Consider the following 10690-nt stretch of genomic DNA (forward strand, 5'->3'; position numbering starts at 1 on the left):
ACAAATATTCACGTGTCCGGCAGTGAGAGGCTCTTTGGGCCGGTTTCATACCTTAAGGAGGCGACGACGTGCATGAGGCGCTCCTCATTTAAACGTCGGTGCTCCTCCCCCTCACCCCATCCTCACCCCTCCGTTTGGTCCTGTAGGTCAAGGAGACCGGCATGACACACCGCGACATTTTCCTCGAGTGTCGACAGTCATTTGCGTGTGTGTGTGTGTGTGTGTGTGTGTGTGTGTGTGTGTGTGTGTGTGTGTGTGTGATGGCCTGGGGACAGGGCAGTGAAGGGTACGGGGTCTGGATTAGCTGGAGTGCAGCATGGACAGAAAGAGAGAGAGAGAGAGAGAGAGAGCGAGAGAAAGAGAGAGAGAGAGAGGTGGGAAGCGACGCAACGCTCGCTGTTTCCACGGAAACCCTCTTTATCTGGCGAGATGCAGACGCGGAGGGCCGCGGGGTCACCGGGGGGGACGTGGGGGAGGGGGGGGGGGTTTACCGGGCAGATGGGCGAGCAGCAGGAAGTGACCTTGTGTGACAGGAAGAGAGAGAGAGAGAGAAGCTCCCTCCCCCCCTTGTAGCCGAAGGAGCGACTACCGACGGGCTCCCCCACTGACGCACAACGAAGCGCCCGCAAACACGCACATCAGGTGACACAAACACCTCGTGACACGGGAACACTCAGGTGCGGCGTAAGCACATTCAGCGCGCGCTGGAAGCCCAGGTTCGCCGTCTCTCTTCCCCCTGTCCTACTTTTTTCTGTCCGTCCCTTTTTTCTGCACACACGCGCAGACAGAGACCGACACACACACACACACACACACACACGCACACACACGCTCGCTCGCTCGCTACAGTAGCCGCCACTATAAAACCCAGAGTGCGCCCACAACCTCTTAGCCCCGCTCCGCTTCTCCCCGCTTGAATAAGCAGCGGCGCCTGAAGTGACTGTAGAGAGCGAGAGAGAGAGAGAGAGAGAGAGGGAGGGAGAGAGAGAGAGAGAGAGAGAGAGAGGGAGAGAGAGAGAGATGGAGGAGTATTGTTTGGACTGGAACGTTCCTTCTCTGGCTTCTTCTCCAGCTCCTGCGCGTCCTGTTGTGCGAAGAGGAAGCCGACTCCCTCTCACTTCGGCCCGGTCCAGAACTCATAACATCCCGTTTGACCTCGCGGCTCCTCGTCGGTGCGGCGGCGGCGGCGGCGGCGCCGACGACTCGCGCGACGAAGCGCACGAAACCACTTCGCCCCGAGGCCGAGGCCGAGGCCCGGCGCTGAATTATTAATGGACCTTTTAGCTTCGTGCCCGCCGCAGCGCTCGGCGGTACACGCAGTGTGAAAGTGTTTTACATGTGTTTCGCGTACGTCGAGGCCGGCGTGTCTCCGCTAAGGAGGCGAGGAAGGGAGGAGGCCTAAAAGGCGCCGAGCGGCGAACTGGAAATATGTGCGGCTAAAAATAAAATGAAAACCTGTCCTGACCGAAATGTGTTTTATTTATTTATTTATTTATTTATTTATTTATTATCATCCCAGGACTCCCCGACCAACAAGCTGCTGTACGCCAAGGAGATCCCCGAGTACAAGAAGAGGGTGCAGTGCTACTACAAGCAGATCCAGGACATGGCGCCGCTCAGCGAGCAGGAGATGAACGCTCACCTGGCCGAGGAGTCAAGAGTGAGTCCTGTGTTGGCAGGGAGTGCCTCCATGTGTACACACACACACACACACACACTCACACACACACACAGACGTTGTCCTTACTGAATGTAATACAAGTCCGTCTGTGTTGCAGAAATACCGGAACGAATTCAACACCAACTTGGCCTTGACAGAAATCTACAAATACGCCAAGAGATACAGGAGCCAGGTGAGCGAGGAGCTTCTCCTGTTACGTTTCTTTTTCTTCCCCGATGTCAGACTCAGATTAGATGCGTCGCTGCTCGTGTTGGAACTGGCCTCAGTCCACTTTTTTTTTTTTGGATGGATTATGTTTCTCAGACGGGTGTCGGCACGTGACGCTTCAGCGTAGAGCAGTGGTTCTCAAACTGTGGGGCGTGACCCTCTAGTGGGGCGCGGAGGTATTACAGGTGGGGCGCGGGGGAGATGCAGATTCTTACAAAAAAACCTTTATTAATCCCACAGTGGGGACATTATTCTCTGCATTTTACCCATCATCCTTAGTAATGAAGGAGCGCTGCGCTGCTGTGAAGCTCTGGCGCTTCAGTGTCTTGCTCAAGGACACTTCAACATGAAACTATGGGGAGAAAACAGGGATCCAATCAGCTTCCTTGGTAATCTATTTGCCAATTATGAGTTATTTTATAACTTTATTTGCATTGTTTTAACAAAGTGATTGCACATGTTATTAGTTTTTGTCAGATGGAGCAATCTGGTTTATTTCAATTTTCTTTGATCTCAATAATTAAAAAAACACGGATGGAGGAGTCTCAAAAGTTGGACCATTTGGTTCCCATGTTGTCGGGGCGGTGGGGCCCGAACATTTTGCTTCCTCCAAAGTGGAGCGTGACAGAAAAAGTTTGAGACCCACTGGCGTCGGGGGATCATGTGCACGTTGAGAACGATGTCGTCGGCTGTAAAACGGCTTTTTCCAACATGTCCGACCCTCCCCCCCTCCTGGTGTACAACATTCCCTTTTAAAGCAAACAAGGTGCTGTTTACCGTCCCGGCATCCATCACCCTCATCTCCTTCGCGGCGGTTAAGTCGTTGCTCCGCGTCTCCTGTTTCTCCTTGAAACCTCTTCACGCCCTCTTTGCCGTCCTCCCCCACGCTCTCCCTCGCTCGCTGTGACTATTCCACTGGAAGGGCGCTTAGTCAGCGGTGACTGTGCCTTAATGGAGCACCCTCCACTACAACGCCGGTTAGCCGGTTAGCCGTGCCGACGCGGGGGCCGCGAGGGACTCAGACTCTGCGAACGGGGCCCCCTTGATTGCCTATTCTCTCGCTCTGCCTCGTAGCGCCGCCGCCGCCGCCGCCGCTAAGAGCCCCATAAATCCCACTGACACCGTGACAACTACTGGGCATGAAAAACAGAGCAGATGTGGGTTTTGTAAATATGTGAAGAGCAGAGGCTTTTGTGGCGTGTGTGAGTGTGTGTGTGTGTGTGTGTGGAGGCATGCGTGACGGCTGGAGAGGAGGCTGAAGCCCTTCACTTCTTCCTCTGCCGCTCCACGGTCTTCTCTTCTTTTTTTTGGTCTTTTTGTCCTCTCGCTCAACTTTCTATGTCCGTGCAGGTGGCTCATCCCCCCCCCCTCCTTTCTCTCTGAGCTCGACGTAGGGATGGATGCATGAATGCTCCACAGCCTCTGAAAGCCCCGTTGTTACATTCTTCTTCTTCTTCTTCTTCTTCTTCTTCTTCTTCTTCTTCTTCTTCTTCTTCTCCTCCGTCTCGGTCAGGTGGTGAGCGCTCTGGAGGCGAACCCCACCGCACGGCGCACGCAGCTGCACCACAAGTTCGAGCAGGTCATCGCCCTCGTGGAGGACAACATCTACGAGTGCTGCAGCGAGGCCTGAAGGCGGTCCTCCACCTGCACGGCTCATCGGTTCCCCTCCTGCTGCCGCCTGCCTTCTTTCCTCCCACCTACCTAGTTCCTCGGGAACGTCGGAGGAGTTAGTCCACATAAGTGTCGTTATTTTTTTTTCGCGTGTAAAGTGGCAAAAAGGACTTCAACCTCAAGAGCCACTCTTTTTTTGCGAGGTGTTTCCCCCTCTCGCCTCTGATTTGGGGATGCCAAGTTTTTTTTTCCCAAATCTTTCTCCATGTTGGACAGAATTCCAAGTCTCGGCTTTGCTTTAGAGGGGAGATGTAGGGGGGGGGTGGAGGGAAGGCTTTTATTCTGGAGGTCTCTCCAGTTATACCGGGACCCCCGCGGTAAAGCCCTGGTGGCGATCTTAACGCACTGAACCCTTTTCTTCAAGGGATTGAGCCAATGATGCACTGTACTGTATTATAATGTCCATAGCAATATTTATAGATGTGTTCAAAAAAAAAAATAATGCTTTCAAAAGTGGCCTGTTCAATCAGGACGAGTGAGAAGGACCCGCCCATGAGCTCCTCCCCGCCTCCTGGAAGACAAAAGAAGAAAAAAAGCCGGCGATGCTCTCAGGTGCGCTCGGCGGCGCCCGGCGGCGCTCGGCGGCGCTCCACGCCGGCGCTTGGAACAATACGACCCTCGACGGCTTTGCGGGTTTGTGATGGGTGGAGAGAAATATATAATGACAGAAGTTTATGATGAGAAAAAAAACAAATCCGATGTCATGCAGTTCACTTGGGAAGAGCTGCATCCGTGTAGAAGTGTCCATCAGTGTGCTTGTAAACGAATGAATTTCTTGTTGGATTCTGACCAATTTCAAAAGAGGGAAATCTACATTCATGAGAAGATTAAACAACAAAATGTGAGCTCGATATATAAGGAGAGACTGTATTTGTGATGCCAAATGATTTTTTTGTCAGAGTTTGTGAAATAAATTACAGTATTTAGGATTTTAAAGTGTCTGACGATGAACCAGTTTGTCTTTTGTACGCTTGATGTTTCTACAAAATGCACGACAGGCGCAGCGAATATGAAACATGATGAAAAACATGAAGAATCCGCTGGCACCCGCCACCCAAAAAGCACACGGACCGGCATCTGGAACGTCTCAGGGAGGCTTGTAAAAGTTCTCATGATGCAAGTTAATCGTGAAGTAATGCAGACGTGTAGCTTTAGTTTTTTATTGCAGGACACAGAACAACTTCCACGAGATCGACACCCTGCGCACGACAATCTAAACGACACCTCCGACATCGCATTAGTACATGTATTGTTTTAACATCAATTCAAACACAAACCTTCCAAAAACAATGCCCGCACGCCCGCGGAGGCGCCCTCTCCCCGCAGAGGCTCTTTTCCAGGTCCATCTGTTTACACTCATGTCTCCCGTCAATGCCAAGAGCGAGCTAACAACCCCGGCTTCACCGCCATAAAGACCGGCGAGGGCGGCCTCCGCCAGATGCCTTCAAAACACATCGGACACATCGAAAGAAATTCATAACTGTGTGATCAGAAAAACGGATCGTTTGAAGCGCAGTTTGAGGACGTGTATAGTATAGTAGCTGCAATCGCTTGAAGTGGATGAAATCATGCGGCGTGGTGGTTTTTCACCTATCGTGTGTGTGTGCGTGTGTGTGTGTGTGTGTTTGGGGGGCTTGGAAGGCAGTCAGCTGGAGGACGACGTGGACGACACCCCCGTGGCGCCCGGGTTGCACTCTGCGCAGCCAGCTGAACGCTTCCCATGATTGGGTGGATTGGAAAGGTACGCATGCCGGCTCAGCCCCCACCCGAAGAGAGAAAGACGCGTGGTGGTGTTCGGTGCGGTTGAAGACACGTGGAGAGAGAGAGAGAGAGAGAGAGAGAGAGAGAGGTAAGCCGAGAGGGTCGGCCAATTGGAAGGCAGGGCTGCTGCTTGGCGGCGGTCGGGCCCCCGAGGTGTGCGAGGACAGATGGGACAGTGGACGTGAGGGTTGGAGGTGGGGGGAGGGGTGGAGGGGTTGGAGGAGAGGGTCAAGCCGGGGCCACCTGGCTGGTCGACACGGACGAGATCTGAGTTTTGGAGGTGGAAGCGGCGGCGGCGCCGTCGTCCTCTCCGAAGGGATTCCTTCCGCAGCAAACCGTGGTGATCATGCAGTTTCTGAACTGGAGACCGGAAGAAGAAGAAGAAGAAGAAGACGAAGACGAAGAAGAAGAAGAAGAAGAAGAAGAAGAAGAAGAAGTTGAAGAAGAAGAAGAAGAAGAAGAAGAAGAGTTACACCTTCACTTATTGATCTAAGACGTACTCAAATGCTTTAAGAGGTTATAGTACAGATGGCATTTTGTTAAAATAGTTTAATATAATAAAAGATGTTGGGTGTCGTTACTTCGCATCGGAATTAATAGAATTTGAGCTGCAGGGCAATGACAGTTAAGTTAAATATGTTTTGTATAATTAAGAACTTTGTTTTGAGATTTAAAAAAAAAAGATTTAAAGTCATAGTATATCATGTCACAGTCATTAGAAATGTCAAAAGGATTCATATTATAGCATGCTGCAATAAAGAAAAGAAGTAAAAATATAGTATGAGTAGTCATTATTTAAAGTACGTTGTTGTACTTTATTTTAAGATAAGAGCCATTAAAATGCATAGTTCAGATTATCATCAAAATGTCAAAAGGATTCATAGTTGGAATTAAAAATAAATAAATGGAAAGATGTAGTATGAAAAAGTATGTTGCAAAAAAAGTCATGAACGTCCCATTTGAGTCATTTAACTATTTACGCCTCCGGCCGTGTGCAAGCAGCCATGTTGCAGTTCACATCCGCATCGTCCAAAATGTCGTCATGTTTTCATTTTACCCGTCACTCTTCTCGTGTGAATTCTTGAGTTACAGCCTAGAAATTGACTGTGTGAGGTCACGGCGACGTTTGACCAACAAATTCGAGTCGGTTCATCCTCATGTGCAAAGTGTCCAAGGCATCCCTGAGTCACCGCGTTCATGAGGATGTGACGGCCACGAGGTCACGGTGACCTTGACCTTTAACCGCCCAATGCAAATAGACTCATAGACTCAATAAACTCTTTTTTTTAATCAAGTCCAAGTGGACAGTCAGGCAAAATTCTGGAGAAGATTCGCTGTGTCGTCATGATAATGGGATAGATGTGAGGTCACGTGGACCTTGACCTTTGCCCTCTGAATTCAAATCGATTCGTCCGGGGTGCAGTTGGACGTTTGTGCCAAATTTAAAGAAAATTCCCTCCAAGATACGACTTCAACGAGAACGGACCACCCGAAAACACAACATATTGTGTCGTAAGAGTCATTAACGTTGTGTCGTGTACGCAATTCAAATGTAAAAAAACAAACAAAAACTGCCGTCTCTTCCGCTGGAGAAGAGCCAGAGCAGGATATTCACCTGTCTGTTGAGCAGGATGTAGATGACCGGGTTGTACAGAGCAGAACTCTTGGCGAAGAAGGCCGGGGCCGTCATGAACACCGGACCGAACGCGGTTCCCTGATTGGCGAAGATGTACCAGGCCACGGAGGCGTAGGGCACCCAGCACACCAGGAAGGAGATCACCATGATGATGACCATCCGCGTCACCTCCTTCTCCGCTCTCTGGGTGGTTTCTGACTCCTGCTGCAGGGCGGCCGCCTGAGAGCAGACGCACACGGTTATTAACTTATTGTTTGAAAAGTAAAGGGCCAAACGGCGGTGCGATTGTGAGCAGGAAGCTGCGGGCACGTCTCCGTTATTAAAACACACGGGATGAGATTCAAACTGACTGACAGCTCCTTAAATCAACACTTTGAGAACAGTGAAATCCGCAGTAAGTTATTCATGTTTTCTCAAGCTGTCGAGGGTTTGTTGACATCTGTAATTTTACAGCGGTAAAACAAACAGCTTATTTTTCACGATTAAATCTCCAATTACTTATGCAAATATTAATATCTGTAATTCAATGCAGGGTTGCATTGCAGATTGAGAATTTCAGAATAGAAAAAAAAAAGATGGGTGCAGATTTGAACCCTGCAGTGTTTTCTTGTGGCCACATGGGGGCAGCAGAAACACGCTGTCAACACAACATTCATATTACGGCCTTTTAAAATGCAGCTTGTTGAAAACAGTCGCATATTTACTGATGCAGCAGTTTTGGATCAATATTATTATTACTTGGGAGTCGTGTTTCTGGAATGTAAGTTCAATATTCACTCGCTTTTAGCTTGTTTTTGGTGTCCGCGGGCCCCAGCGTGTTGTTGCTCTCGTGTGCTAGCTCTGTATTCTGATACAATGCAGCAGCAAATTCAGAGAAATATCCTTTTTTTTTTTTGCTGCCAAATGCTCCACTATGCTGACCAGTGTGAGAGTGAACCCAACCAGTTAAGTAGGACAGCTAAATATGCCGAAACATGCTCCACATATCTTTAAAGTCAAGGGGAGCAACACATTCAGATGCTAATTCTTGAGCGAACACTTTAAAAAGAGACATGTTATGCTCATGTTCAGGGTTATACGTGTATTTCCGGTTTCCAGCACACGTTTACACTATTACTATTCTTTGAGCCCATATTCACCTCATATACCATCTGAAACGCTTTAGAAACGCCTGTCTCTTTAAAAGGGCGAGCAGTGGAATTTGGCGCCATCTAGCGGTCAAGTTGAAGATTGCAACCAACTGAAACTTCTCCCGAGTGCCAAGCGCTATGGCGGCCGACCTGAAAACACGTATGACTTAAGAAAAAGGGCTTTTTGATTCACATGTTTCCTAATCTACGCAGCCCTCAAACAAATGACGTGTCCCCTTTAAATTCGCTATCGCGTTGTCAATTTATTTGTTAGTCTTGAAAGAAAAAAAGTCTGCTTTATGGCCGCTTCAATGAAAATGTTCAATTTAAATATTCATGACTAATACATTATCGATGTTCTACTATTATTAATGCGGGCTTGAGGCAGGCTGCCCTTCAGCTGGAGGACCCAGGTATAAGCCGCCATGTTGGCAGGGATCTGCCCCCCTGAAACGTCCTTGAGCCACTAAATCCCTCACATCTCCAGAGACCCTGTGATGCTGCTAACCTCTCTGTGGAGGGGAGAAAGGTAACAATATATATATATATATATATATATATATATATATATATATATATATATATATATATATATATATATATAAAGATTTTCTCCTCAAGGATGAACAAAGGTATCACATCCTTATTAATAATGTTTTGTCTGGCAGCGGCGTTCCGTCTTACCGCTCGCACGGTGCAGAGGAGGCGACCGTAGCAGAAGAAAATGATGAAGAGGGGGATGGAGAAATGGAGGACGAACATATAGATGACGAATGAGGTGTTGCCGATCTCGGGCTTGGGAGTGTAGTAGTCGATCCCGCAGGAACACTGCATTCCCTCCGGGATGTACCTGCGTCCGCACACAATGACAAATCGAAGGGGATTTTCCATCAACGCCATCACACGCGGCATTTCAGACGAGATGTGTGTCCCCGAGTCGGCAAGCTAGCAAAAAAGGGCAGCCTGGTGTTAAAACGTGCAAATGATATGTGTTATTTGTCTGAGGCCTGGATAGCACAGTCTAGACACCGAAACAGTACCGGGACCATCCGAGCAGAGGGGGCACGGCACAAGTCAAGGCCATGATCCACGTGAACGCCAGGCCCGCGACGGCGTGTTTCTCCTCGAAGCGGAAGCTGCTCATCGGCTTACAGACCACCACGTAGCGCTCGATGGCCAACACCACCAGAGACCAGAGAGCGATCTCTCCTGGGACGTGACAGAACAATTTTTTTTTAAAAAAAGAAGGCGTGAATGTAAATACAGCACACAGTCACGTGATATTACACTTATAGACGGACACGGTCTTCCAGATTTCAAGTATTCACACTCGAAGGGACGATAAAATGTTTTAGAAAAACAATCAGACTGAGCGATTGTTGTAAAACTGTAAATCATAGCTTGTTTTATGAAGAGAAAAAAGGCCAGAACTGATGTATTTGGATGTGTTGAGCACCATAAGTACAAGTAAACTATGTGGTTTGCCACATGAAGAAATTCAAATGTCACGGATCAAATGGGCCCCAATGCAAATCTTGGAGAACTCGCCTGAATGTTCCCTTCACTAAACCCTCTGCAACTTTGTTCTGCTTCACTTTATCAAAGTCAACCTTTGCAGAGAAAATGTTCACATGTTGAATGTTCACATGTTGACTGTTCACATGTTGTGCGATGGTTTGGGTTAGAGTTGGACTTTACAGCTGCATCATTTCAAGAAATAATCATCCTGAAAGTGATTTTTTTCATCGGCGAACCTGAAGCCTTTTCATCTTTCTGTGCGTCATCTTCATTTACAGTAACAGATAGACAGATATTTACACATCTGAACAAAATCTGACATGTGCACCTTTTATTATAACATCAGAATTATTCAAATAGCTGGAGTGGTTGCAGAGTTACACCCTTTTTAGTTTGGGTATGACATTTTTGAGGAAAGGGTCTAAAAATAGTTTGTTTTTTCTATTTCACCACAACAAAGTGTCGTCGACATTCCTGACAATCCCGCTCTCTCGCTCTCTTACCTCCCATGGTGGCGAAGAAGCCCTCGATGTTGCAGCCGGCGACCCCCAGGATGAAGTATCCGTGCAGGGCCGTGTAGAGCGTGACCGTGAAGCCCCCGATGACCATGAAGAGGTCGGCCACCGCCAGGTTGAGCAGGACAAAGTTCAGAGGGTTCCGCAGCTTTTTGTTCTTCACCGTGACGTACAGGGTGAGGAAGTTGATGGGGAAGGCGGTGACGATGAGGAAGAGCATGTACGCGGCAAGGAGGGAGTACTTCCAGGGCTCCGCCAGGTAGTACTGGGTGTGCTCGTAGGGGCTGCGCACCAACCCCGTCTTGTTGGACATGGGGACGTAGAAGTCGGGTCCCTCTGTGCCATTCATGGCTGCAGGCCGGTGATGTTTGGGGGGGGGGTTTCGTTTCGTGTGTTTCTTCTTCCTCCTGAAATACGGCGAGAGGAGTCTTGTCGTGCAAATGGAAAGGGGGGAAGAGAGGACAGCTGGAGGGACGAGAGGGATCTCTGGGAAGTAAGATGTGCTCTGGAGCCCCCTGAAGTGATGCAGCACCTTTTAACAGGCTGGTCGGATTAGGGACTCGCATGGAGC

General features: G+C 48.9%; 2 protein-coding genes across 2 annotated transcripts in view; one reads left to right on the forward strand and one right to left on the reverse strand.

Moving 5' to 3' along the window:
- plxnd1 (plexin D1) overlaps positions 1 to 5486 on the forward strand; it is a 70435-nt gene extending 64949 nt beyond the window's left edge. The window contains exons 34-36 of the mRNA XM_068597184.1: positions 1520 to 1660; positions 1779 to 1853; positions 3402 to 5486. Of these exons, the coding sequence (XP_068453285.1) occupies positions 1520 to 1660; positions 1779 to 1853; positions 3402 to 3518 (333 nt within the window). The 3' untranslated portion in view covers positions 3519 to 5486. The remainder of the gene's footprint in view (positions 1 to 1519; positions 1661 to 1778; positions 1854 to 3401) is intronic.
- A 62-nt stretch (positions 5487 to 5548) lies between these two features.
- Positions 5549 to 10468, reverse strand: LOC137801000 (rhodopsin-like). Its single transcript, XM_068598386.1, has 5 exons — positions 10108 to 10468; positions 9127 to 9295; positions 8771 to 8936; positions 6936 to 7175; positions 5549 to 5680 (listed from the first exon to the last, which is right to left on the reverse strand). The coding sequence occupies exons 1-5, from the start codon at positions 10466 to 10468 to the stop codon at positions 5549 to 5551; spliced, it is 1068 nt and encodes a 355-aa protein (XP_068454487.1).
- Positions 10469 to 10690: the final 222 nt, after the last annotated feature.

Source organism: Clinocottus analis, unplaced genomic scaffold, assembly GCF_023055335.1.
Source record: "Clinocottus analis isolate CAN_PGR_092001 unplaced genomic scaffold, fCliAna1.0.p SCAF_4, whole genome shotgun sequence".
Lineage (NCBI taxonomy): Eukaryota > Metazoa > Chordata > Actinopteri > Perciformes > Cottidae > Clinocottus > Clinocottus analis.

Excerpts from the sequence above, each read along its gene's own strand:
- LOC137801000 (XM_068598386.1), bottom strand. The coding sequence starts at position 10,468 with ATGAATGGCACAGAGGGACCCGACTTCTACGTCCCCATGTCCAACAAG. Across the intron at positions 7,176-8,770 it reads TCCTCTGCACCGTGCGAGCG|GCGGCCGCCCTGCAGCAGGA; the intron begins GTAAGACGGAAC and ends GTCTGCTCTCAG. Across the intron at positions 5,681-6,935 it reads ACATCCTGCTCAACAGACAG|TTCAGAAACTGCATGATCAC; the intron begins GTGAATATCCTG and ends TCCGGTCTCCAG.